Genomic DNA, 25,538 nt, shown 5'->3' with positions numbered 1-25,538 from the left:
GGCTCCGCTCCCCGAGACAGCAGCTTTGGTGGCCATGTTGGCCGTGCCCCCCGCCCCCCGCCAGTGTCTGGCTTGCAGGGCCTCCCTCTGGTCCTCCCCTGGCCACGCCCTACTCTGAGGAAGAGGCTCTTGCTCCTTTCCCCCAGGAGGCCCCAGAGCCTTGTCGGCAGCCCTGGGCCTGGGGTGCCCTGCCGTGCGGTGGAGAGGAGAGCCCTTGGGGGCTGCCCTGCCTGGCTCTGGCTCTGGTGGAGTGTCCCCCCCCCCGGCCGCTGTGCCCCCCCTCCCCGGCCTGGCGGCGGCTGCTGCTGCTGCGTGTCTCGCCCGGGGCTGGGCACTGACTCACATGTGCTGCTTGTTTGCACAGCTTCCATCATGGAGCAGAAATAGGCTGGAGGTGTGGGGCCGGGCGGGGGGGGGGGGGGGAGTGCCGCTTGGCCCACACCCTGCAATTAGCCGTCTGGCTGCCTCTCTCCCTCTCCATTGCATGGCCCTGTGGGGCATCCCGGGTGGGGAGAGAGCTTGGGGGGGGGCTGCCATGAGGAGGGTTGCTCTTGCGGTGAGTAAGGCCGGTGTCCGGGGGGGGGGCAGTCCAGGGCTGGGTCCTCCAAGCCCCTTGGAGCTCTGCCAGGGGCACAGAAGGGGAGTGGGGCTGGGAGGGCAGAGGGTGGCCCAGGAAGGGGGGTGTGTGCCTCCGGAGGGAAAGGCAGGCTTGGGGGCGCTGGGGGCTGTGCCAGGGCTTGTCCTGGAGGCATCCGTCTCTCCCCCCCCCTGCAGCTCCTCTCCTCTTGGCTACGCCTGCTCTGCTTTTCCCCAGCAGCTGCTCCAGGCATCTTTGCAGCAGAGAGAGGCCTGGAGGGCGGGTCGCAGGGGGCCTCTGAGGCTGCAGCCCCTCCCTCCAACTCCAAGGGGCCACCACATGGCACGCCAGGTGCAGGCCAGGGGTGGCTTTTGTCCCTCCGGCGGAGCCGGGAGGTCTGGCACGCAGGTCCCCTGGGCTGGGCTGGGCTCCTGCTCTCTGCAGTCGGTTCCGGGCTCTGGCCAGCTGCAGGCCTCTGGGGAGCCCACCAGCGGGGTGTCGGGGCTGCTGCCCGGCGGGCTCTTGGTCCCTTGCGCCGGGTCTTCGGAGGGAGGCTGCCCTGAGCACAGAGGCGCTGCTCTCTTCCCTGAGTGGGGCTGGCCTTGAAGCACATCAGCGCAGCCCTTCTCGGCCGGCATCCCCTTCCGCCCACCAAGGGGGCCACTGGACACCACCCTCCCTCCCTCCCTCCTGCAAGGGGATTCTGCGCTGGGCGAAGGAGGCCTTCCAGGGCCTGGGCTGAGCAACTGCCATCCGGGCCACGGAGTGAGCCCAGGTTCTGCGAGGGAAGGGGAAGTCTCCCTCTCCCCTTTCTCCCTGGCAGTCAGTGGGGCTGGTGCGAGGCGGCGGGGAGTCTGTGTGTGTCTTGCTTACTGACTGGCTTGGCAGCCAGGCAGCGAGTGCCGTGCAGATCTGCCGGGCACCATCTTCTGGGCGGGGCGGGGTTGCTTGTCAAAAGCTGGGGCAAGCAGAGCGGGTGGAGGGGGGCTTGGACGGGGCCGTGGGGCGTAGGGGCGCCTGGCTGCCACTTGCGGGCTACGGTAGGAATTGTGCTGCTTCCTCTGTGTGAGTGCGCATGGCTGCGCTTGACGGCCGGGTCGGGGCCCCCAGGGTGACCGTGGCCCTCCTCCCTCCCTCCCCCTCCCCCAGGAGCGCCAGCGGCTGGAGACCATCCTGAGCCTGTGTGCCGAGTACACACACAGCGATGGCGCGGGGGGCTCAGAGCACCCCACCTTCCCCAGCGGGGCCGAAGACGGGGCTGCCTTGGCCGGCAGGAGGCCCTCCAGGGGCCCTTCCGGCCTGGAGCCCTCGGAAGAGGAGCACCTGCAGGAGGAGAGCAGCAGCACGGAGAGTGCCGGCCACGAGGTGAGGAGGGCCCCCAGGCGTGGCCAGAGGACTCCTGCAGGCCCCTTCCCCTCTGTGTGTGTGGTGGGGGGGCTGCCAGGCCTCGGGGCTGGGGGAGCCCCCCCCGCTGACTTGCCCACCTCCACAGCACGAGGAGCCGCCCAGCGCCAAAGCGGCCCAGCTGGAGGAGGAGCGCGCCTTCGCCCTGGCCACCATCGACCAGCTCAAGGGCCGCGCCCAAGAGCTGGAGCAGCAGCTGCAGGAGACCGCCCAGGAGGTGAGGTGCCCCCCGGGGGGGGGAGCCGTCCAGGAGTGCGGGGGGAGCATGCTGGGGTGCAGCAGGAGTGCCCCCCCCCCCGGGCCTGGCTCTTCCCCCAGAGAGCGCCTGGGATGGCTGCCCCAGTGTGTCACGGCCGCTTGTCACCCCCCCCCCCAGGCGGAGATGGAGAGGGCCCTCCTGCAGGGGGAGCGGGAGGCCGAGCTGGCCCAGCTGCAGCAGGAGCAGAAGAGGGCGCAGCAGCTGCAGGAGCAGCTCTCTGGCCTGGACGCCTCCATCCGCCGCGACCGGGAGAAGGTGAGCGGGCCGGGCTGGAGGCCTCCCCTTCCGGCCAGCCGACTGGCCTCGCAAGCCCAGCGCCGGGGATGTCCGCCGGCCTGGCCTGGCGGGGGCTGCTCCTTCTGGCGCTTCACGGGGACCCGGAGGCTGCCTCTGGCACCCTGCAGGGGGAGCTCCCCCCCCCCGGCTTGGGGCCTGCTCCGGGCCGGCCCCCTCCTTGCCTCCGGCAGGGCCCAAATGCCAAGGCTTCAAACCTCCCCCCCCCACCCCCTTCGCAGCTTTCCAGACCGGAGGCTCTTGGAAGACGTTTGCCCGGCTCATGTGGGGCCGCGGTGCTGGCTGGAGAAAGGCCCCCTGCGGGGCACCCTGGACCCACGACCCCGGGGAGGCTGCAGTGCCCGGCCAGCCTTTCCTCCAACCTTTGCTCACACAGGGAGCCCAAGGGAAGCACACGCCCCGCCACTAACCCAGCGGCCTGTACTAACCACCTCTGGCCTGCTCTCCCTCCCTCCCTCTCTCTCTTTCTCTGCCTCTCAGCGCTCTGGTGTCTGCCTGCCTGCCTGCCTGCCTGTCTGCAGCGGGGGCTTCTCCCCTCCGCTCCTCCCCTCCCCTCCGCCGGGCTCCAAGGGCTGCCCAGCAAGGACCGGCTGCCCCCCCCCCCGGCCCCCTCTGCCCGCCATGCTGGAGAGCAGCGCCACCTGCAGATTGCTCTGCCAAAGTGCCGCCTGCCTCCCTGCGGCCCAGACCCTGAGGCTGGATGCCCCTGGAGGGGCCCGAGGGGCTGGCCCTTCCGGCCCCTCCCCGGGACGCCTTCCGCTCCCCCACTGAACTGGGGCAAACGCACGCAGGGCAGCAGCACACAGTCCTTGGACGGGCTGCAGCAAACCGTCTGCCTGTCTCTTGGGGCCGCCAGGCTGGAGTGCTCGTGGCCGTCCGTGCATGGAGTGGCAGCGTCCAGCCACAGGCAGAGCCAAGCATTCGGGGGGGGGGGGCAAGGGGCTCAAAGGTCCCCACCCCCACCCCTGGCTCTCTGGAAAAGGGGGTGCTGCACGGCGGGGTTCTGTTGGCTTTGCGGTGCACCCCGCAGCCTGCGGTTTTCTGGTCCCAGGAGGGCTGAAGGCAGCAGAAATGCTGCACCCAGAAAAGCCCCGCTGTCGGTCTCTGTGAGGCAGAGGGGCGTCCTTTCTCTCAGTGGGCCTGGGGCCCGGGAGCGCCACGGGGCAGGGGAGCCCCTCGCCATCCCCAAAGCGGCTGGGCCTGGTGTCGCCTTCAGCCTGACGTGGCAGCCATGAGATTAAGGGCTAGAAACTTGCTTCTTTACAAAACAAAACATGGTGGCAGAGCTCTGCGTGCAGGTGCGCGCCTGATGGGTTTCCTGCGCCCAGACAGAGCCCTCGCAGAGTCCTGCTTCCCAAGGGGGGGGCCTGGCCTCTGGCGGCCGTCACTAACTGACTCACATGAACCCCCCAAGCCCCTTGAATGTGGAGGTGCACTAACCCGCAGGGAGTCTGGAGCCTCGTTTTGTGTCTCAGACGTTGCACAGACTTGTGTGTCGTGATGGAATTGGCTGCGTGTGTGTGTGTGTGAGCGCCTCTGTGGCCTCTTGGCCTGCCCAGCCCATCCGTGGCCGGAGCGACATTTGGGCAGCCAACTCCACAGGCCCTGCAGCTCTGAGACACACGACTGCAGTCCCTCGTGTGTGTGTGTGTGTGTGTGTGTCCCCGCCCGCCCCGACACCCCGTAGGTGTCCCATAACCACCTTGGTGTTTGCGCCCCCCCCCCCCCCCGCCGCTAACCCAGCCCAGCTTTGCATGGCTCTTGAGAAGTGTGTTTTCTCTCCCTCTCTCTCTCTCTCTCCCTCTTTCTCGTGTGTGTGTTTTCTCCCGGATTCAGGAGAGAGCAAAGGTTGATGCTGAAAGGAAGGAGCTGGAGCGGCTGCAGGTGCTGTACTCTGAGCTCCAGAGCCAGCTTGAGAACTGCCCTGAGTCAATGCGGGAGCAGGTGCAGGAGCAGGTGCAAAGGGTCAGTGCTCCCCCCACTCCCCCCCCACCTGCACTTGAGGCCAGGGATGCCACGCAGCGCCTGGGCGATGGTAAGCTGGGGGGGGCCACGGGCAGCAGGCGCAACACGCCCCTCCCCGGGGGCCACGGCCAGTCTGTGATCTCCCTCCTCCTGCTGGTCCTCCGCTGGCCGCTGGCTCCGGATCCTGGCCTTTCCAGTCCCCAAGGAGAGAGAGCTCCACTTCTGGAGCCCGTCAGCAGGGCAGGAAGGTCGTCGCCCTCCCCGGGCCTGGCAACTGGCACCTCCAGGGCCATGCTGCCACTGCATATGGAGGCTCCACCACGGGGCAGGCACGCCTCCAGGGAATTGTCCAGACTAGCGGAGGCTTCGCTCTGTGGGCCTTGTGGAGCCGGGCCTCGCGCCCCTTTCTCGTGTGCAGCCGATGAGCTCCAGGGACGTAGCCGCGGCCGTTTCTCCTGGCCACGCTCTGCCCCGGCTGCTCATGGCGGGGCAGCAACTCCTTGCCTCTTGCTTCTCGGACCCAAGCGCCTTTGCTCTCTGTGCTCGCCCTTCTTGCTAGCCGAGAGGGGCCATCTGCTGCACGTCGCTCGCCCCCCTGGAGGTGCTTGCTGGCCCTCTGGCAGGCAGCCATGGTCCTCCTGGGGGGCCCTCCTCTGCCACCCCCTGCCAAGTGGGTGCTTTGGACCCTCACCCGCTGGCCCCGTGGCTGCTGCGTGTGCCGCCTGCCGAGGGTGGCGCTGCCCTCCCCGCACTCTGCGCCAGCCGGCCCCGGACTGAGCAGCTGTGTCTCGCTGGCTGCAGGAGGCGGAGGCCCTGGAGGTGGAGGCCAAGCTCTTCGAGGACCTGGAGTTCCAGCAGCTGGAGCAGGAGAGCCGCCTGGAGGAGGAGCAGGAGCTGCTCAGCCAGCAGCTGATGCGCAGCCAAGCCGAGAGCCGCTGCAGCCTGGCCCGCAGGAAGGTGGGCCGGCAGGGGCGGGGCTGCGGGGGGGGCTCTTTGGGGCCCGGGGCCCCTCCCAGGGCGCGCACTCAGCCTGCTCCTTTCCCCCCAGGAGCGCGTGGCAGCCTTGGAGAGCCAGGCCGGCCAGATCCGGCTGCAGGCGGCCCAGGAGGTGGAGCGGCTGAGCAGAGAGAAGAGCGCCACCCTGCTGCTGCTGCAGAAGGTGCCATCTGGGGGGGGGGCGTCATTCCACTGGGTGGCCCCTGGGCTGTCAGCATTGTGGGAGGGGGGCCGGGGCGGGGGGGGCTGGGGGTAGTGTCCCTGGACTTGGCGCTGTGCCACAGAAGAATGTGCCACATCTCTGCCACGAGAGGTGGTGACAGCCAACCAGCTGGATGGCTTTCAGAGGGGTCTGGAGAACGTCAGGGAGGAGAGGTCTGTCGGCGGCTACTAGTCGGAGGGCTACAGGCCACCTCCAAGTCCCAGTTGCAGGGGAGCAACAGCAGCAGGCCAGAGGGGGCACGCCCTCCTCCCCTGCCTGTGGGCTCCCAGCGGCAGCTGGTGGGCCACTGGGTGAAACAGGAGGCTGGGCTAGTTGGGCCTGACCCAGCAGCAGGGCTCTCCTTCTGACCTTATGCAAGAAGAGAAGCCGAGGCAAGGTGGGCTGCCCCCCTGTGTGTGTGCGGGGGGGGGGCTTGGAGCACGCCCCCCCTCACCGCCTCCGCCCTTTCCCCTCTGTGGCAGGAGAAGGAGGCCCTCCTGATGCTCGAGAGACGGTACTGCGCGCTCACAGGTGCCCCCGGCTTCCCCAAGGCCTCCACAGCCTTCCGAGAGGTAAGGGGGCCCCTGCGGTGACTTCCCTGAGCAGGGGGCTTTCGGCAGCCTTTGCAGCCCCCACCCCTCCGTCCGCAGCAGGCGGTGGCATCAGAGAGCCGCCATGTGCAGGGCGGGCTGGTCCTCCGTCCTCACTGGGAGTGCAGCCTCACCGGGGGGGGGGGGTGTGCTTCAGCCGGGGGGGGGGGGGCTCATGGCCAAGCTGGAGCACGCTGGCCCCGTCTCCCTTCTTGTGTGTTCACAAGAGCACCATCGCCCGTCTGCAAACTCCGAGCAAGAACAAGCCAGAGGTGGCCCCATGGACTGCAGCGTGGGCCCCCTCCGCAAGCTTCTTCACAGCAGGCACTTTTCTGACCCATGGCAGTGTTTTTTAAGAACCCCTGTGCCGCCTTTGCTGCCCATCCCGCTGTGGCCTTCCCTTCCCCCGCCCCCTCTTGGGGGGGCATCTGGGTGAGGCCTCCCCCCCCTCCTCCTCCTTGCCGAGCCCTTCCTGGGACCTCCTTCCAGTGAAGTCTCCAGCGCCTGGCTCCCCATTCCCAGCCCGTGGGGCCCGTGGGGCCCGTGGGGCTGGGCAGCGGCATCTCCTTCACCCAAGGGTGCCGGGGCCCTGCCACGGGCCGCTGTGGGCCCACCAGGCCAGCTGCAGCTCTGGGGTCCTTCCCAGGCCCTCTTGCCACCAGTCTGCCCGTCGGGGTCTCCGATGGGTCTGGTTCCTCAGGGCCCCCCGCAGCAGCCGCCTGGTGCTCTTTCAAGGGGCTCGTGGCAGCTGCAGCCGGGCCTGTGAAGGCCCCTTCGGGCTTCTAAGCCGCTGCTCTTCCCACTCGGTCGGCCGGCCTGCCCACCTGCCTGGCTCCCAGCATCGCTCCTATTTCTGTTCCTGGTTTTCCTGGGAAAGCGTTGGGGTGATGCTGCGGGAGGGCCGGCTGGAGGGGCAGGCTGGCCTTAGGGGTGCTGGTGAAGATGGGGCCCGGGGAGGGGGAGGGGGAGGAGGGGGGCGGTTCACCCACCGCCCCCCCCCTGCTGTGAGCAGGATGCGAGGATTCCCTTACTGGCAGCAGAGAGGCCGGGCAGTCTCACTCGCTCTCCTCCTGCTGCTGCTGCTGTTCACAATGAGAGCGGAGGGGTTCAGGGCTTCCCGTGGCCCCCCGTGCCCCCCCCGGAGGCTGCTCACGCACCGCTCCTCCCTCCGCAGCTTTCTCTTTCCTCCGCCTCCCGTGCCGGCTTCTCCCTCACAGCTTTCCCCATCCACACAGGAGTCGCTTCCTTTCTCTGGGCTGGAGTGGGGAGCTGACGTGGCCGGCAGCCCCCCCCTCCCCGCAGCCCCCTCCTCCCTGCAGCTGAGCCCAGAGACGCTGGAGGTAAAGCCGGCGGGCGGCTCGGTGCTGTGTGCCTCTGCGCTTGCCCCCTGCATGCCTTGCTTGGATGCCCTTTGCCCCGTGAGCAGGCTTCTCTGCCCAGCCCGGCCTCCGGAACGCATCCCCCCCCCCCCAGCATGCGCATGGGCCTCTGACCGAGTCCCACTCCCCCCTGCCAGTGGGATGCCTGAACTGCGGGCAGAGCGTGGAGGAGCAGCTTCTGCCTAAAGCTCCGGCAGGTGCCAGCTTAATGGCCAGGCTCAGGAAATGCACTCGTCTACTTGTCTGTGAAGGGCGAGTAACGTGCCAAGAGAGCTCCAGGAACCATCTGAGGCGCAATAGATTTTGTCTGGCTGGTAAAATGAGCCGGCATTTCTTGGCCCCTGCTGATGGCATCACGTGGGCACAGGGGGCCCCGGACTCACCCACTTCCTCCCACAGAGCCATGGGGCCTCCCCCTCCCAGGGTTCCTCCTGCAGGCAGACGCCACCAACCAGCGGCTCACCCTGAGCAGTCCCAACCCTTCTGGGGGGGCCTTCCCCGCTGGCCCTGCTCCTTCTCTGTCTGCTGGGCTTGCATCTGTGAGGTGCTCCCGACAGCCTCGCCCCCTGCCCAGGCCACGCCGATTCCACGGCCTGGCGAGGTGCCACTGCAGTGGTTGGCCAGGTGCTCCCGCTGCCCCTCGCCTCTGCCCCTGCTTGCCTGCCAGGCCCCCTGCCCCGGCTGCTGGTGTGGCGGCTTGTGCTGAGAAGGGGGCAGGTCCTTGCTCACCCCCAGGGCATGCCATCTTCTGGGGAGGGCCTAGGGCTGGACCCCCTCCCCGTTGGTTGGGGTAGTCCCCTCAGGACACTTGAAGGGGCCCCAGCAGGGGCGTGTCAGTTAGCGCCCCCAGCCCCACCCCCTGGGCTCTTGCCCCCCCACCTGCATGCTGCCCCCCCACCCCGTTGCTGCCAGCCTCTCACTCTGGCTCTCCTCTCTGCCCAGTACGTGACAACTGACCAGCTGGCAGCGATCCTGGGCAGCGTCAGGGCGGCCGTAGGGCTCGCCCCCCCGCCCAGCTCCCCCACTGCGGACCCAGCTGCTCCTGCCCTGCCGGGGCGGCTCTTCTCCTCGGCCAGTTGCACCCAGGTTTGTGCTCCTCCTGCAGCCCTCCAGCCCCACCCCCTTCCTCCAGCAGTGGGGCTGCCGTGGCCTCAGGGAAGGGGAGGTCTGAGGTCTGAGGGGGGGAGCAAGTGAACACCCCTTGGCAGATGGGGGGGTCCCAGACCCAGCCTGCGTCTTGCTCCAGCTTCAAGCAGGAGGGGATGCTGTGGGCAGGGGTCAGCGGAGGCCCTTCCCTGCTGGGACACCGGCCTGGGCTGCCCAGCTGAGCCCCCCTTCTCTTTCCTGCTCCCTCTTGCCCTCCTCTCCCCCCCCCAGTGGGTCGGGAGCAGGGGGCAGCTGCCGCCTTTTGACCTAGAGCTGCTGGCTGAAGCGGAGTCCTCTGCTCCTCCTCCTCCTCTTCCTCCTCCTCTGCCTGCCAAAGCTCACGCTGTGCCCAAGCCATGCCAGGGAACTGCCCAGCCCGAGAGGGTGATGCCAGCGGCTGCTCAGAGCCCCCCCTCCCGCCAGCCCCCTCAAGCCCGGCTCTCTCTCCTCCCTCTTCCCCTGCCCCCCCCCCGCCCAGGTCTATCGCTCCAAGATGGACAGCTGTCCTGGCAGCCTGCCTGGGGCGAAAGGCAGCCGCGCCTCCTCCCAGCCCAGCAGGGCCGCCCTCGGGCACAGCCCCCCACCCAAGGTAGGGCTGCTGTGGCTCCCAGCAGGAGGGGCCGGGGAGGGTGTGTTCCTCTGCTCCGGGGTGGGGGAGGCTTCTTCTCCCTGGAGGAGCCCGCCTGGCCCTCTCCCCCCCCCCCCCCCGTGGCCATCGCTGCTGCTGGTGCCCCAGTCTGCTTGTCCTGTGGAATCAGCGGCTGCGGCAAGCTGGGGGTCTCCCTCTCCCCTGCGGCAGTCGGATGGAGTCACACGGTGGGGGGGGGGGGCGGGCGGGGGGGGAGTCCTCTTTGCTGAGCTGCCGCCCGCTTTCCTCCGGCAGAAGGTGCTGCCCCCGGCAAGTGGCACCGGCAGCCTCCCACGCCAGCTGGCCAGCACCCTCCAGGACATTGAGAGCAAGCGCCAGCAGGCCCTCCAGCAGAAAGGTGGGTGTGCAGAGCTCCGCCGCGGGGGCCCCGTGGGCCAGCAGGCTCGTGGCCGGGCAGAGCAGAGGCCGGGCCCCTCCGGGGGGGCGTGGCCTGAGCGGGCGCCATCCTGCCCAGGCGCTCAGCGGCTTCTGTCCTGGGCCTCTCTGCAGGGCAGCAGGTGATAGAGGAGCAGCGGCGGCGGCTGGCGGAACTGAAGCAGAAGGCAGCCGCCGAGGCGCAGTCCCAGTGGGAGGCCCTCCACGCGCAGCCCCCCCTCCTCTCCCCGCCCTCGCGCTCCCCCCTCATGCCCCACTCCATCCTCCATCCTCACCCCCCGGGGGGCTTGGGCCTGCGTGCCCACCCCCACGAGCAGGAGCAGCACCCCTACGACACCCTCAGCCTGGAGAGCTCCGACAGCTTCGACACCAACCTCTCCGCCAGCGGCAACTCCGCCTGCTCGCCCGACAACGTCTCCAGGTACCCACCCAGGGAGGGGGCAGCCCTGCTGCTGACTCACTGCCTAGGGAAGGGGAGATGCCCCCAGCCCCACTCCGGCAGGGAGGTCGTGGCAGCAGCCTTGGCCCCTGCTGCCCCCCCCCCCCCGGGACCTGCCCAGCCCTGAGTCGGTTCTCTAAAGGAAAGTCGGGGCGGGGCGGGGGGCGGGGGGGGTGCAGGACCAGTCCTCTGCCTCCAGCGGTGTGCCCTGCAGCCGGTGAGTATGCCCGCCTCCGCCCGCCCACCCATCTCACCCATCTCCTCCATCTCCCATGGCTCGTTAGTGCCACCCTGCCGGAAGCGCAGCCTCCGCTCGGCTGGCGTTCCCCACCTGCCTGGCGAAACAGAGGCGCCCCTGTGCCCCAGGGAAGAGGGGGCCGTCCCCTGGGCGGGGCCTCTTGGGGGCTGTGGAGCCAAGGAGCGGGTCTGGCTTCATGGCTGCGAGGAAGCAGGAGAGGGCCAGGCTGTGCCCAGGGCGGCAGCAGCAGCAGGAGTGAAGGCTGGGCTTTGGCTTGCAGCACCAGTGGGGCCGACGCAGGGAAGATCGAGGAGATGGAGAAGATGCTGAAGGAGGCGCATGCGGAAAAGTCCCGCCTGATGGAGTCGCGGGTGAGGAGAAGGGCTGGGGGCGGGCAGGCGGGGTTCTCCGGGCAGGGGGCCCCCCCACCACTCTGGCCCTTCGCCCCGGGGAGGGGGGAGCCTAGCCGGGCCCTCTTCGAGGCTGCCCCTCCGTGGGAGCTGGGCGCCCGCAGTGGCCTCCTCTCTCCGGCACTGACCTCTGCCCGGACAGTGGCCGGGAGGCGGGCGGTCTGGGCAGGTGCCGGGAGTGGGCAGCAGGATGCCGGCGTGTCTCCCCGGCAGGAGCAGGAGATGGAGCGGCGGCAGCAGGCCCTGGAGGAGGAGCGGCGGCGGCGGGAGCAGCTGGAGCGGCGGCTGCAGGATGAGACCGCCCGGCGGCAGAAGCTCATCGAGAAGGAGGTCCGGATGCGAGAGAAGCAGTTTGCCCAGGTGAGCGGGGAGCGCAGAGGCCCGTGTGTGCTGGGGCAGGGGGAACAGAGGGAGCGGCCATATGCTGAGTCAGACCCTTGGGCCAGCTAGCTCAGTCTTGTCTGCACAGGCTGGCAGCGGCTCCTCCCAGGTTGCAGGAGGTTCTCTGTGTGGGTGTGGCCGGCTCTGCCTCCCTGTTTCTGTTCCAAAAGGAACACGGCCTCCTGCCGGGGGGGGGGGGGGGTGACCTTGGGGAAGGGCCCACCTCTGGAGGTTCCCCACTTTTCTGATGGCGTTTGTGACCAGCAGCTGAGCTTGGTGGCTGGGCTCCCTCTGGGGGGCTGGGAGGGCCCGGTCTACGCCTGCGAGGTCAGGCTGCTTTGGCTGTGTGGGGGCTCCTTTGGAGACGATCCCTGCAGCTGGGGCTCCCCGGAGCACCCCGAGAGCCATCCTGCCCCCTGTCCTCCTCACCCCCCCCCAGGCACGGCCCCTGACCCGCTACCTGCCCATCCGCAAAGAGGACTTTGACCTGCGCTCGCACATCGAGTCCTCCGGCCACTGCGTGGACACCTGCAGCCACGTCCTCCTGTCGGAGAAGATGTGCAAGGGCTACCTGGTCAAGATGGGCGGCAAGGTCAAGTCCTGGAAGAAGCGCTGGTTCGTCTTTGACCGCCTGCGCCGCACCTTCTCCTACTACGTGGGTAAGGCCTGGCCACACGCTGCACCTGCCTCATCGCCGCCTGCTAGGGCTCGGGCCATGACCCCCCCCCGAGCTAGGACTCAGGCTCCCCCTTCTCTCCCCCACACAGACAAGCACGAGACGAAACTCAAGGGCCTCATCTACTTCCAGGCTATCGAGGAGGTTTACTTCGACCACCTGCGGAGCGCGGCCAAGGTGAGTGGCCGGGCGGGGAGGAGGGGCCTGGGTGCAGCCGTCTCCTGGGGAGGGGCCCGCTTGAGCCCCCCCAGGGTGGCTTTGTCTGGGACTCCCCCTTCACCACTCTCTCTGCCTCTCTCCTCCTCCTCCTCCTCCTCCTTCTCCAGAAGGGATTCTTCTCTCTCAGCCTGGCCAGTGTAGGTACCATCCAGTCGTGGGCATCTCGGGTGCCCCCCTTAACACTGTGCTGCCCCAGAGCACCTCAACTAACATGCCCCCCCGCCCCGTGTTGGCTGGGAAGCCGCCATCATGGGACTGTGGCTGGGTGTGGGGCTGCCACCCCACAGGAGACGGGCGTGTCTGCACGGTGGCGCTTTGTGCAGGACAGAGTCCCCTCTCTGCAGACACTGACCTGGAAGCGTGTGTGGGGTTTTTTTTGGGGGGGGGGGTTGCACTGGTGAGGCATTTGCATGCTCAGCAGTGGTTGCCCGGTGCCACATGTGGCTGACTGCGGTGTGTCCCCACCATGTGCAGACGTGCTCAGAGGCTGTCCTGAGCAGGGTCCCCCCAGCCCCGCCTCGCCCCCCTGCGCCTGCTACTCACAGCTGTGCTGCTGCCTGGTCCCCTGTAATCCACCTCTGTCTCTGTTCTCTCCTAGCACCTAGCAGACTTTCTCCCTGCTCCCTTCAGCAGAGAGGTTGGTCTTCACCCTCCCTCTGAGGCCAGGGTGGGGGCCGTGTGGACTTGGGGGGGGCATTTCGGGAGGGGGGTGCTCTGAGGAGCTGAGCTGAGCTGCGGTCTCCTCCCCTCAGTCAAGCACTGCAGTGTACCCCACCCCACCCCACCCCACCCCACCCCACCTCTTGGGTGCTAAACGTGGCCGTGGCCCTTGTGGGGTGTGTGTGTGTTGCGGGGGGGGCTGGCCCTGTGCCCCAGGCTTGTCTGCCCTCCCCAGCAGGCTTTTTCTCCTCCTCTTCCTCCTCTCGGCAGAGTCCCAACCCAGCGCTCACCTTCTGCGTCAAGACCCACGACCGGCTCTACTACATGGTGGCCCCCTCGGCCGAGGCCATGCGCATCTGGATGGACGTCATTGTGACGGGCGCCGAGGGCTACACCCAGTTCCTGAACTGAGCCGCCCAGGGGCCCGGACTGCGGCTGCTGCTGGCTGGCTGGGGGCCGGGGCGGGGCGGGGGGAGGCCGCCTCGGTGGGGCTGGCGATGCCAAAGACGCCCCCAGTCTCCACACACTCTCTTCCTCCAGCTGCTGCTGCTGGCGGGGGGGGGGAGGCAGGGGCTGGGTGCCCCCCCACCTCTGCACCAGACACGGGCCCCGCTCCTGCAAGCCTCCCTCCTGGGGGGCCCGTTGCTGGCACTCCGTCGTCACCCACCACCATGTGCCTTGTGTGGGGCGGGGGGGGGCAGAGCGGCCCCAGGGAACGGGGGCTCCAGCCGTGCATGGCGTACGCTGAAGAGCGGGAGGCGGAGGAGAGAATAAACAAGCCTTTTACGTAATCTGGCCTGCCCTTGTCCTGCTTTAGCCAAGGGAAGAGGTCAACTGTAGACACTTCTCCTTGGAGGGGGGCACTCCTGGAGGGGGGCTGCAGCCCCAGTTCCCTAACCCTGCCCCACGATTCGTAGGGGCTTCCCTCCATATACTCACAGAGGGATTTGGAGAGGAGCTGGCCAGCCGGCCAACTTTCAGCTCTCTGGGTCCCCTTCGCTCAGCAGAGCCTCCATCTCCAGAAGTAGGCTACCTGTTTCTCTGCAGAGGGAGGGCGGGAGGGCTTCAGGCCCTGCTTGTGGGCTGGTCAGAGAAACTGCCCTTGGGTCTGATGCTCTTAGCTGAAGGTGAGCAGGCAGGACTGCATGGCAGGAAGCGAGACAACTTTATTATTATTATTATTACTTAATTCAATTTCCATCCCGCCCTTCCCAAAATGGCTCAGGGCAGTTTTATTCCCTGGCTTGGCTGGCTCATGTACATTCCAGGCCCGTCCCCCAGAGGGGAGGAGGAGGCTGGCCGGCCGGCAGCTGCTCCAGATGCCCAGCCCTCCCCGCAAGTGGCTTCTACTCCCAGACCATCCGGAGGAGGAGGAGGGCGGCCCAGGCCCCGGTGCAGGGGTCTGGTGAGCCTGCCGAGGTGAGGCGGTCTCCATAGAGGTCCAGGAGGTGAAAGGCCACGCCGTTGGTCCAGCCAAACCCCTCCTGTAGGCAGGAGGCAAGAGGGAGAGAGATGCCAGGCCAGGCTACCGTCCCCTCCCCCCCATTAATAGCAGGACCTGCTGCTGCCCCCCCAGCCACCTGCTCCAGCCCGAGATTAGCACTCCCCAAGAGGAGCGGAAATCTGGCCTCACCTGGACGTCATACTCGCCACCAGAGCCGGGGCTCCCATCTCCTTCTACATTATACTAAAGAAATACAAATGGTGGGGAGGGCGGGGGGGGCGGTGTCAGCAGTGCCAGCGAGCAGAGCTGCCCCAGCTCACCGGGCGAGGACTGGGCACGGTGGCCCCACTGAGGGCAGGGGCAGGGCCCCCCTTCCTCCCTCCCCTCGCCCCCGCCAAAGGGTGGGCAGCCTCTCCCCTTCGCCTCCTGCATCCCCATCCCAGCAGGAGGCAAGAGGGAAGAGCAGCTGGGAGGGGCAGGAGCCCCAAGGGGGGGGGCACAACCTGGGCGGGGGGCACGGCTCGCCCTACCTTCTCAAACATGGCGTGGTGCCTCCTGTAGACGGCCAGGTTGGTTCTCACCCAGCGCTGGGCGAGGGAGAAGGCCAGCTCTTGCGCAGGGAGGGAGGAAGACTTGGCCAGGCCTAGTGGGCAGGAAGCGGGGTCAGGAGGGCACAGCAGGGCTGCTTGCTGCCCCACACAGGACGCCGCCCCTGCCCCAGCAAGGCACCTGGCAGGCGGGGGGGGGGGGAGAGAGAGCCATGCCTGGCTACTGTCCTCTCGGCACCCTGCCCCCCCACCCCCGCATGGGTGGGGAGCCAAGCCTTTACCTGCAATCACCATGTCCTGGAGGGGGGCCCAGGCATTGGGAAGGTCCCACTGCTCCCCTGTGCGCGCCAGCGAGGTGGGCAGCCCATTGGCGTAGGACAGGGCCGAGCTCCCCTGTGGACACAGACGGGCATGAAGGTGGCAGCAGCGGGGCGGGGAGGGGGGGCAGAAGCAGCCTTGGCGGCTCAGGCCTGCTGGAGGGCAGTAAGCAGCATGCGGGGGGGGGGGAGACCGGCCTTTCCCCCTTGCCCCCCCACCGCCACCTGAATTGGTCTGGCGCCCTCTGCTGGGCAAGAGGCCAGTTCACAGCTGCCCCCCCCGCCTTGCCCGTGTGGGTCTCTCCAGAGACCACCCCCCTTGTCCGTGGCTCCCCCTGGCCCTTCAACAGGGCAGGAAAAGGAGCCCAGGAGCAGGTCCCTGCCTGCCCCACACCCAGGTCTCAGACACCCTTCGGGGTTGACTGCACCTGCAAGATGCGAAGGCATCGCCTGGGGGCCCTCCTGCTTCAAGAAGGACAAACCGCTCCAGGCATTGGCAGTGGCGCCTTCCCAGCACACACACACACCCCTTGACTTCCCCCCATGGACCCCACACAGTTCCACAAGCCCCTGGGAAGGCTCTGGCTGGCAGCATCCACGCCTCAGCTGCCGCCAGTGCTGCCTCGCTTCCCCACGCCTGGCCGGGTTCTCGTGCACATCTCTGCCCTGAGCCGGGTGCCCGCCCTGCCCCCGCCTGCCCCAAGCCTCCCCTCCCGAGTCCAGCTGAGTGGAGGGGCTCTGGGGCAAAGCCCCCTCCCTGGCCCTCCTCGGCCCCCTTGCCCTGCTCTGGCCGGCTCACCTGCAGGTAGCCCAGCACCTTCTCCACCACGCCCGCCGTCACCCCACACTCTGTCCACAGGGGCGCCAAGTTGCTCGGGTAAAAGGCCCGGTTCCGCCGCCGGCGCAGGAGGTTGTAGTCCAGCCAGACCCCGTCCTCGGCGCTCCACAGCACAGCCTGGAGCGCGGCCACCCGCCGCTGGTGCGCGGCCTGGAACTGGGCGGCCTTCGTGGCGTTTCCTTGGGAGGAGAGAGAGAGAGAGGCGGGGGGGGACCGGAGGAGGCTCGCTGGAGGGGCCGGGCCGAGCCCGCAGCCCCAGGGGGTCCCAGCGGCAGCCCTGCCGGGAGGGCGGGGCCCGTGGGCGGCCAGCCCTCCCGCCCCACAGCTGGCCGAGGGCCCGCTGTGCCTGGCCCCCAGCCCAGAGAGGCTCCCCCCGCTTGCGGGCACGGAGGGCTGCCGATGCCTCACCCAGCGCCCCGTAGAAGGAGGCCAGCAGCCACTCCACGCGGCACAGGACGGCGTTCAGATCCACGGGCACCACCGCGCTGGTCCGGGTGTCTCGCCGCGTGGCCTGAAGGGGGGGCGGCCCTGGCAGGAGCCAGCGGGACGAGAAGTCCCAGCCGGACTCGGCGGCCCCCTTCAGCTCTGCCCAGAGCTCCTGCCGGGCGTCTGCGAGAGAAGCTGGCGTTGGAAACGGGGGCGGGGGGGCTGCCCCTTGGGCTGCCGGCAGCATCCCCAAGCGGGGGCCTGGATCCCACGCCCGCCGCCAGGCCCCCCTGCAAGAAGCACGAGGCTCTTCTCAGCCCCCTGGCTGCGCTTTGAGCCTGTCCCCCCCCGGCCCCTCCCCAAGCTGGAGACCAGCCCTCGTCCACCGAGCCAGGGCCACGGGGGGTAGGTACCTTCGTCCAAGCCCGCGGCCAGTTCCACATCCTTGGAGTAAGCCTCAGGTCTGGGGAAGAGACAGCAGAGGGGTGGGCTGTTGTGGCCCCTTGCTGGGCCGGAGTTCCTAGAGGCCTGGTGGGAGCCAGCATGGCTTGTCCCCTTAGCTCAGCAGGATCCCCCCCGGTTTGCCTTTGAATGGGCACCTACATGGGTGAGCACTGCAAGATCTTCCCCTGAGGGGATGGGGCCATGCGGGGAAGAGCACCTGCCTGTGGAAGGATCCCGGTTCCCGGTTCCCGCCCTGGCAGCAGCTCCAAGCCAGGGCTCGGAGAGAGTCCTGCCTGCAACCGGAGCAACGTGGGGTGTAGGGCTGGCCGACTGCCTCACCTGGGCCCCCCCACCTGGACGTTGTAGCGATTGAGGAGGTACTCTGTGCCCCCCACCGTGACGTTGACGGCCCGCTTCTCTTGCCAGAACTGGTACTCCGCCTCCAGCAGGTGGATGTTGGCCCTGGGGGGGGAGAAGGGCGGGTGAGAGAGCATCACACCTCAGGCAGGCTCCTGGGATGTGGGGGGGGGGGCGCAGGCGGGGGGGGGCTTCCTGTTGCCGCCATGGCCCAAGTCCCTGCTTGGGTGTGTGAGTGAGCACACTGGTCCACCCCACCCAGACCTCCAGGCCGCGATGCTCCTATGGGGAAAGGAGTGGACAGCAGGGGCCCCCCACCTGAGGAAGTCTGTGTGGTTGGTGTGCCTCAGGTAACTCTCCACCATGAGGGTGAGGAAGGGCGGCTGGCTCCGGCGCGTGTAGTAGACCCGGCCTCCGTTTGGGATGTGCCCGATCCTGTCGCCAAGAGCAAGGCGGGCGGCCTCAGAGCACAGGCAGGCAGGCAGGCAGCCCTGGGGCCGAACGGCAACTCCCATCACCCCGAGACACACTGCATTGTGGCTGGGGCTGATGGGAGTTGTAGTTCAGCCACAGCTGGAGAACAAAGCTGCCCCCCCACTAACCCTAGCCCCCCCCTTGCCAGCCATTCTCCTGCTCCAGCCCTTGGGGGGGGTGCCAAGGAAAGATTCCTGCCCGCCCCCACCCACCACGGCAGCCCTTTCCCAGGGGACTCTCACCTTTCCACCAGGTAGAGGAAGTTCTGGATCATGCCCTTGGCTGTGGTTGTCATGTTGCAGAGCAGAAGGCCTTCAATGACCCAGAAGGAGTCCCTGCAGGAGAAGCCGGCTGGGTGTCAGCCACGGGCCGCGGCCGCCCCCTGGGCCTTGTGTGCTGGGCGGTGGGGTGGGGGGTCTGGAGACCAGCAGCTGGGCACACCAGAGCCCTCCCCCCTCACACGGCCACAGGCCTCCAGTGGTGGGGGTGGGGGTGGGGCTGCTCACCAGTAGTAGTATTCAATGAACCGCCCGCCAGGCACGACCAGTGGGTGGGGCACGTAGAGCAGGGAGTGGCGCTGGGGGCTGCTCTGGACTTCAGGCTTCATCTGCAAGGCACAGAAGTGGCAGCTTCTTCTCCGCAGGGGTGGGACACAGCCAGCCCCCCCCCGCAGCTCTCTGGCGGTCCGCCTTGGGGGTTACCAGGGTCCTGCTCTCTAATTCTTTCCATCTCTGTGCGGAAAGCGGCAGGAGCAAGGCAGTGTGTGCGTGCGCCAGGAGCATTCAGGGTGGGGCCTTCCCGATTCAGCCTGCGCGGGATCTGACATTAACGGAGGGGACGTCCAAGAACCTGTGAGCGGGAGCACCAGGGGTTACCTTCCTGCCCAGGAGTTTCCACTTGGCGTTGAGCTCCCGGGCCCATGACCGCAGCTCCTTGTTGGCAATCCTCTCAAGAAGTGGAGGGCTGGAAAGGGATGGCAGAGGCAGAGGCAGGCAAGGAAGGAGGTGGCGGGGGGGGGGACGCACAGCAGGGGCCTCGAGGGCATCAGACTATCAGCCCACCCAGCAACTCAGCACCCCAGGCAGCCCCCCGCCCCGCCTTCTTCTTCTTCTTCTTCAGGGAGGTCCCCCTCCTCAGCTAGATCCGCTCCTCCTCCTCCTCCTCCTCCTCCTCCTCTAAGCTGGGCAGGGAGGGGGTTTCTCAAGGAGTGGCACTTGTTCCTCCAATAGGAAGAGCACCTGGGCAGCAGCTGCATCCAGGCATGGTGTCCAGCAGCCCCCTGCCTTGGATGGGCCCAAGTGGGACCTCAGAGTCTCCTCCTCCCTGACTCTGAGGAGTGGGGAAGCACCTGGCTGGGCAGGGCTGGGGAGGGGAGGCACCCCCCTGCCTGCAGGCGCCTGACCACCCCCTTCCTCTCCTCTGGTCATTGCTGCTGCAAGCAGGCCCATATTTCACTGCCCCTAATGCGGGGGGGAGGCAGGGAGGATGCCTCCATGTACAGTGGACTGGCCCAGGATGGGGACACACCTACCCACCCACCCACCCACCCCGACACCGCCAGCCGCCTTTCCCTGGCTATGCTGGGGACCGAGAGATGGGCAAAGTGGGGGGGGGGTGTGGTGGCCCAAAGCGCTACCTGCCTGTCCAGTCGGGAGGCTCCCAGTTCTCCAGCTCCTGCCCAGGGGGCGAGAAGTGGGTCTTCACAAACTCTTCCAGCTGCTTCCTGGGCAGAGCCCCTCCCAGTGTGGCATTGACCAGCCGCTGAAACTGCGCCAGAACCACCTCTGGGAGACGGAAACAGCGCTCAGCGCAGAAGCCAGGCCAATCCTGCTGCTGGGGTGGCAGAGGATGTGCCAGCCGGCCCAGGCAGGGTGCAAGGAAGTGGCCGCCGGAGAGAATGCCTCTCCTCTGGCTGCTGGCTGGCTGGCTGGGGCACAGCCTGCAGCCCATGTGCCGCCGCCGCCTCCTCCTCCTCCTCCAGGCCCCTGGGAGGGCAGCCTTGCCCAAGGGGCTCCCCCAAGCCCGTTGCCAAACAAGCTCCCAGTCAGACGGGGCCGCCCAGGGCCTCCCGTAGAATGGCCGGCTGCAGCTCCCAAGCAGGAAGTTCTGGGCTCAGAGGCAAGAGCGGGCCTGCTGGCGGCACAGCCCTGCCCTCACCTGGGCTCCTCTGCAGGGGCATGTCCACAAAGTCCTTGTCGTCGGGGAAGAGCTGGGCCAGCTGGACTTGCTTCAAGAGTTCCCCCGAGCAGTAGATCTGGCTGGGGAAGGACAGGTGCGGGGTGAGGCCCATCCGCCCAGGCTGAGGAAGCAAACTTGGCGGGGGGGGGGGGTCAGGGGATGATGATGATGATGATGATGGGCATCCTGAAGCCCCCACCTGGTGGGGGGGCGTTGGCCATTCCTCCCCATCTGCACTGCCCTCCCTTCCAAACTCTGGCTCCCCATCTGGGGCAGACAGGATGAGGAAGGGGGCGGAGGCTCAGGGCAGAAGCACAGGTGAGTCGGCAGACAGGGCCAAGAAGACGAGACCAGCCTCTGCCCAGCCCCCCACAACTGGACTGCGCAAGGAAGTCACTGAGGCCCCCACAAACACGCCCCCCCCCCAGAAGTCAGCAAGAAAACCGTGCCTGCTGCTGTTGGCAGGTGCACCCAAGTTGGCTGCCATCCTGCCCTCTGCAGCGGCTTTTCTCACTAGCTCCGTCACAGAAAACGCTTGAGCCCAGGAGGCTGGGGCCCCAGAGCATGCCCCCTCTGCCCAGCCTGGCCGAGGCAACCCTGCTCAGTGGCAAGGTGGTCTTGGATGGAGAGGGCATCTCCTTTGCCCCGTGGGCGTCTGCTGGGGCAAAGCCAACAATCCAGTCCCCCCCCTTCCCCTGGGCGTATGCCCCACTGACTTCCATGGGGACAATTGTGGGGGGGATTGCCCCGGGCCTCCCCTGCTGCCCAGGGCCGCCAGGCCACGCGGCCCTCAGCCCTTCAGCCCTCACCTGTCACAGGGCAGGCGCCATTCGCCCGCTGCCTGCTGCCACCACCCTGGCAAAGCAATGCCCATGCCCAGGAGCCACCACCAAGCTGGGGCTGGCATCCTGGCAAAGAAGAGCCAGAGCAGAAGGGGGCTGCTTGTCGGTCCGCCCGAATCGCTGCAAAGGAAGCCAGCAGCAGGTGAGGCTGACTGTGCAAGGTCCACAGGACCAAACTTGCACTTGCGAGGCTGAAGTCCTCCTGGGCGGCGGCGGCGGAGGCGTGGCCTTCTGCAGGGGCGGGGGGGGCAGGGGCTGCTCCGCTGGGAGGGGCCAAAGGAAGAGGCCCGCCAAGCTGCCTGCTGCTGCTCCTCTCCCAGTGCTGTGCTTCTGCAGCACCACAGAAACCACACAGGCAGCCCAGCCTGTGATGTGCCATCGCCACCACCACAGGCCGGCAGCAGCCATGAGGCAAGGGGGCTCCTGGGTCCTTGGGCCAGCCTCCAGCTGCAGCAGTCTTGCAGCGAGACCTTCTTCCTGGCTGGTGTGCCTGCCCACTTCTTTTTCTGGCCCTGCTCAACAAGCTGCCAAGAACAGCCAGGCTGGTCTGCATCGAGCTCGCCTTCCGGAGGAACAGCCTTCTCTTGGCCTTCAGCGCCATCCCTCTCAGAGATCCCGGCCAGTGCCCTCTCCTGGCACATGCCGGCAGTTTGCACTGCAATCCTCAATGGTCTTTTGCAACTCCACAGCCTGGGGGCTGAGATTTTTTTTATTTCTTCGGTACATTTCTATACCGCCCCAAATACAAAGCTCCGGGCAGTTTACAATTGAAAAAACAACATTTAACACATCAACACAAAGCAATTTAAAATATATATTAGACACTCTATAACTTAGAACTTTCTAAATTAAAAGCCTGATTTAGAAGGTGTGTTTTCATATTTTCCTTCAAAATATCCATGTTTTCAAGGTAACTCTGGAGCTCCTCACTTTGCACTCTACGGGGCATTTCTCTCTCTCTCTCCCTCCATGATCCATGTCATCTTGTGATGCCTACTGTGCTATCTAAACCTTCCGTGTCTTGCTTGCAATTGCCAGGATCCAGGGGGTTCTCAAACTGGAGGTCAAGCGGGTGCCCACAAGCCACGCAGAAGGGAGCTGTCTGGAGGACACTGGCCTTACCCAACGTGTCCAAGGTGTGGAGACGCCGGTCAGGGATGAGGGGAGGCCGGTGGAGACAGAAGCCAGCCACGGCTCGGCTGCTCCAGCACTCACAAAGCCAAGGCCAGGCACCGCAGTGGCTGTTCTTGGGCTGCTTAGCCAACGCAGAGGTCCTTCTCGGGAGATGCTTGCTAAGCTCACCTAGTGAGTGGCCAGCGCAGAGAAGCGGGGGGTGGGGGTGGTGGGGGTGGGGGTTTCGCTGCTCCTGCCTGCCCATGCCTTGCAAGTTGGAGCAGCACTTCGCTTGAAGGTCTCAATAACATCTCTGCCTGAATGCTGGATGAGTGTGAAAGCTGAGGACAAACAAGTAAGTCATGAAAATACCAACACTGATTTCTACTTGTGTGAACCAGTTTTCAGCAGTTGCTGCTATAACAAGCAAATATCTAATGAAAATAACTTGGAGCCTGAAAGCATATTGGCATTCTCAGATATCAAGCCCAGGTTTGAAAACCCAGCAGGAGCGAGCGAGCAAGCGAGCAAAGCAAGCAAGCAAGCATGCGCATCCTTCTCATGGAAAAGGCAAATGTGCTTTAGTTGTCTCTAGCTAATCACATAAACGGCCGACATCTGGACTAACACCATATGGGTACTCATAAGAACCTAAGGAGAGCCCTGCTGCTGGGTAAGGCCCAAGGAGGAGGCCCATCTCGTCCAGCATCCTGTTTCACACAGTGGCCCACCAGATGCCACTGCTGGAAGCCACAGAGGCAGGCGTTGGAAGGGGCCGGCCCTCACATCCCCTGCAACTGAACTCTCCCCACATGCCAGGCTTCCAGAGCCCGGTGGGCACCTGTCCACTCTGGCGCAAGAGCACAAGCGCTTTTGGGAGCTCGGCTGCGCTCTGGGAGCACGAGACTGCAAGGCTGGGAACACGTGCCTGACTGACCCTCAGCGACAAGTCTCTGCTTTATGCGTCATTTGTCAGGAAGTCAGCCAGTAGTTTAAAATATGGTGGGGGTGGGGTCCTGTAGCTTCATGCACGCTTGTAGGGGGTCACAGCATTAAAAAGCTTGGGAATCCCTACAGTTACCTGTTGCATTGGATAGTAGCGAGTTTCTGGAAGACCTCCTATCTTCAAACTTAAGAACATCCCTGCTGGATCAGGCCCAAGGCCTATCCAGCCTCCTGTTTCCCACAGTGGCTCACCAGATGCCTCTGGGGAGCCCACAGAGAAGAGGTGAGGGCGTGCCCTCCCTCCTGCTGCTGCTGCTCCCCTGCAACTGGGATTAAGAGGCATCGTGCCTCTGAGCCTTGAGGTGGCCTATAGCCATCAATACTAGTAGCCATTGATAGGCCTGTCCTCCATGACTTTGTCTAAGCCCCTTTTAAAGCCATCCAAGCTGGTGGTTATCACCACAGCCCATGGCAGAGAATTCCCTAGATTAATTATGCTGTGTGAAAAAGAACTTCCTCTTGTCAGTCCTAAATTTCCCGACCTTCAGTTTTATGGGGTGACCTCTGGTTCTAGTGTTGTGTGCGAGAGAGAGAAATTTATCTCTGTCCACCCCTCTCCACTCCATTCATAACTGTATACACTTCAATCATGTCTCCCCCTAGTCACCTCTTTTCCAAGGTAGAGTTCCAGATGCTGTAGCCTTGCCTCATAAGGAAGGTGCTCCAGGCACCTGATCCCATCAGTATATATGTGAAGTTGGGGTTTGTTTGTTTTTTGCCTCAATATGCATCCCTTTACACTTGCTTACATTGAACCACATTTGCCATTTTGTCACCCACTCCCCCAGTTTGGTGAGATTTGTTTGCAGCTCCTCACAATCTGTTGTGGATTTCAGTACCCAAGTTTAGTGTCATTTGCAAGTTTGGCCACTTCGCTGCTTACCCCAACTCTAGATAATTTATGAAGAAGTTAAAGAGCACTGGTCCCAGTACTGATCCCTGGGGGACCCCACTTCAAATCCCCATGAAACTAGCTGGGTGACTCTGGACCAGTCACTTCTCTCTCAGCCTAACCTACTTCACAGGGTTGTTGTGAAAGAGAAACTCAAGTATGTAGTACACCGCTCTGGGCTCCTTGGAGGAAGAGCGGGATATAAATGTAATAATAATAATAATGAGAAACTGAGGCAATCTAGCCTAGTCATACATGACTAAGCACCACTGAAATCAAGTCAACACGTTCGGCATAACTCATTTACATTCCGTTCATTGCAATGGGATTCAGTCATGACTACCTGATTTACTTTAAGAATTCCAGGACTTCGCCCAGCTGCTGCTTTGAGAGATCAAACCTGTAACATGCAGAACAGGGATCCGACCCTAAGAAGCAGCATCTGCCTCTCATAACCTGAGCATTTGGGCAGGACTCAAGCATGGTCAAAGCATTTAAAGTACATCCTCTCTTAACCTGACAGCCTCATTGTAATAATAAATCAAAAAGGTAAAAAACTGAATTTTGTAAGCCTTACAAATGCCTTCTGCCGAGTAAAAACAGCTAGGATTATATTTTATACCCTACATGTTTTAGTAGACTTAAGCCCTCACCAATGGGCTTGGAGTGTTATGGCCACTGCTGTGCCTACCCTTGGCTTTGCCTTTGGGTGTGGCCACGACTCTCTCTTGCTGCCAAGTGCAGTCCTAGGCAGGCAGAAGTATTGTTGGCCCGTTGTGGTGCATTGGAGTACTCGGTTAGACTACGTGGAGGGGTGTGGCTCACCACTTGCACCTCCAATCCCCACCTTAGATATTAAACACTGGAGACAATATGGAGCCTTGAGGGACACCATATGAAATTTCTGATTTTGGACAAGTTTCCAAGGGACACCATCTGGAATCTGCCTAAAGTAGGAGCGAAACCACTGCAAAGCAGTGCCTCCCACCCGCAACCCCTTCAGACGTTCCAGGAGAATACTATGGTTGATAGTATCAAAAGCCACCAAGAGATCCAAAAGGACCAACAGTGTCACACTCCCTCTGCCAATTCCCAATTGGAGATCTTCCCTCAGGCCAACCAGGGCAGTCCACCTTATAGCCTGTGCTAAAGCCAGGTTGAAATGGGTCTAGATAATCAGATTCCTCCGTCTGGAACTGGGAGGCCACCATCCTCTCAATTACTTTGCCCAGCCACAGAAGGTTGGGAGACAGGCCTGTAGTTGCTAAACTCTGAGGGATCCAGGACAGGCTTCTTCAGAAGTGGTCTAATGATTGCCTCCCTGCCCTCCCTCATATACCACAACAATAAAGGAAAAGCCCACCTGTGCATCACCCCAGGGGACAGGGATCCTCCCACCTCACAGCTCCTGTGGCTTTGTTGCCAAGGGCCACCCCCATCAGGGAAGGGATGTACTTGAGAGCTCAGGCCTGCCTGCACTCTTGGCTCCAATGCCACAGGGCAAGGAAGGGAAAGCCACCCACACCACTGGCTGAGCATTGCCCTTGCAGCAGGGACAGGAGCAAAACACTCCTCTCACTTCTTCAGGGAGAGACTTGCCCGGCTGGCCTGACCAGGAGTCCCCTCTGTCCAGAAGCAGGTCCTGCTTCTTCTGGGGCTTGGCTCCAAAGAGACAGCACAAGGTCAGGGACCAGCTACTGCAGCAGACAAGCCCTTGAACCCCACCTTCCTGCAAACAAGACGTTCCCCCTACCCACCAGCAGAACCACCAGATACTCAAGGAAGAAAGAAACAGGCAAGC

The 25,538-nt window shown here is 65.0% G+C and overlaps 2 protein-coding genes across 16 annotated transcripts in view; one reads left to right on the top strand and one right to left on the bottom strand.

The window, feature by feature from the left end:
• The window catches only part of PHLDB1 (pleckstrin homology like domain family B member 1), a 29,991-nt gene extending 16,341 nt beyond the window's left edge, over positions 1 to 13,650 (top strand). For 3 of the 15 annotated variants that reach the window (XM_053270008.1, XM_053270018.1, XM_053270019.1), the window contains 19 exons: positions 1,727 to 1,942; positions 2,070 to 2,198; positions 2,358 to 2,495; positions 4,371 to 4,499; positions 5,301 to 5,456; positions 5,548 to 5,658; positions 6,180 to 6,269; positions 7,523 to 7,627; positions 8,609 to 8,752; positions 9,291 to 9,401; positions 9,696 to 9,798; positions 9,951 to 10,257; positions 10,794 to 10,884; positions 11,137 to 11,283; positions 11,744 to 11,963; positions 12,072 to 12,157; positions 12,307 to 12,336; positions 12,798 to 12,836; positions 13,130 to 13,650. In XM_053270008.1, the coding sequence (XP_053125983.1) occupies positions 1,727 to 1,942; positions 2,070 to 2,198; positions 2,358 to 2,495; positions 4,371 to 4,499; positions 5,301 to 5,456; positions 5,548 to 5,658; positions 6,180 to 6,269; positions 7,523 to 7,627; positions 8,609 to 8,752; positions 9,291 to 9,401; positions 9,696 to 9,798; positions 9,951 to 10,257; positions 10,794 to 10,884; positions 11,137 to 11,283; positions 11,744 to 11,963; positions 12,072 to 12,157; positions 12,307 to 12,336; positions 12,798 to 12,836; positions 13,130 to 13,270 (2,493 nt within the window). In that variant the 3' untranslated portion in view covers positions 13,271 to 13,650. Of the gene's footprint in view, positions 1 to 1,726; positions 1,943 to 2,069; positions 2,199 to 2,357; positions 2,496 to 4,370; positions 4,500 to 5,300; positions 5,457 to 5,547; positions 5,659 to 6,179; positions 6,270 to 7,522; positions 7,628 to 8,608; positions 8,753 to 9,290; positions 9,402 to 9,695; positions 9,799 to 9,950; positions 10,258 to 10,793; positions 10,885 to 11,136; positions 11,284 to 11,743; positions 11,964 to 12,071; positions 12,158 to 12,306; positions 12,337 to 12,797; positions 12,837 to 13,129 lie in introns of those variants that run through there. The other 12 variants (XM_053270009.1, XM_053270014.1, XM_053270013.1 and 9 more) reach the window with 12 other exon arrangements.
• Positions 13,651 to 14,001: 351 nt separating this feature from the next.
• Positions 14,002 to 21,368, bottom strand: TREH (trehalase). The gene is made up of 16 exons (XM_053269857.1): positions 21,226 to 21,368; positions 20,695 to 20,793; positions 19,865 to 19,965; positions 19,344 to 19,491; positions 18,583 to 18,670; positions 18,214 to 18,314; positions 17,950 to 18,042; positions 17,552 to 17,668; positions 17,216 to 17,338; positions 16,846 to 16,895; positions 16,415 to 16,615; positions 15,968 to 16,185; positions 15,133 to 15,244; positions 14,834 to 14,946; positions 14,493 to 14,546; positions 14,002 to 14,343 (listed from the first exon to the last, which is right to left on the bottom strand). The coding sequence occupies exons 1-16, from the start codon at positions 21,366 to 21,368 to the stop codon at positions 14,206 to 14,208; spliced, it is 1,899 nt and encodes a 632-aa protein (XP_053125832.1). The 3' UTR covers positions 14,002 to 14,205.
• Positions 21,369 to 25,538: the final 4,170 nt, after the last annotated feature.

The sequence above is a fragment of the Hemicordylus capensis genome, chromosome 8, assembly GCF_027244095.1.
Source record: "Hemicordylus capensis ecotype Gifberg chromosome 8, rHemCap1.1.pri, whole genome shotgun sequence".
Lineage (NCBI taxonomy): Eukaryota > Metazoa > Chordata > Lepidosauria > Squamata > Cordylidae > Hemicordylus > Hemicordylus capensis.
The sequence above is the reverse complement of the archived record's forward strand: the minus strand, read 5'-3'. Positions and strand labels throughout refer to the sequence as shown.

What these genes read in the sequence shown, in the direction of transcription:
- TREH (XM_053269857.1), bottom strand. Translation starts at nt 21,368, where the DNA reads ATGTGCCAGGAGAGGGCACTGGCCGGGATCTCTGAGAGGGATGGCGCT. An exon ending in TTCATTGAATACTACTACTG is followed by an intron (nt 18,043 to 18,213) that starts GTGAGCAGCCCC and finishes CTTCTCCTGCAG; the next exon opens with GGACTCCTTCTGGGTCATTG. An exon ending in GTGGCGAGTATGACGTCCAG is followed by an intron (nt 14,344 to 14,492) that starts GTGAGGCCAGAT and finishes TCCTGCCTACAG; the next exon opens with GAGGGGTTTGGCTGGACCAA.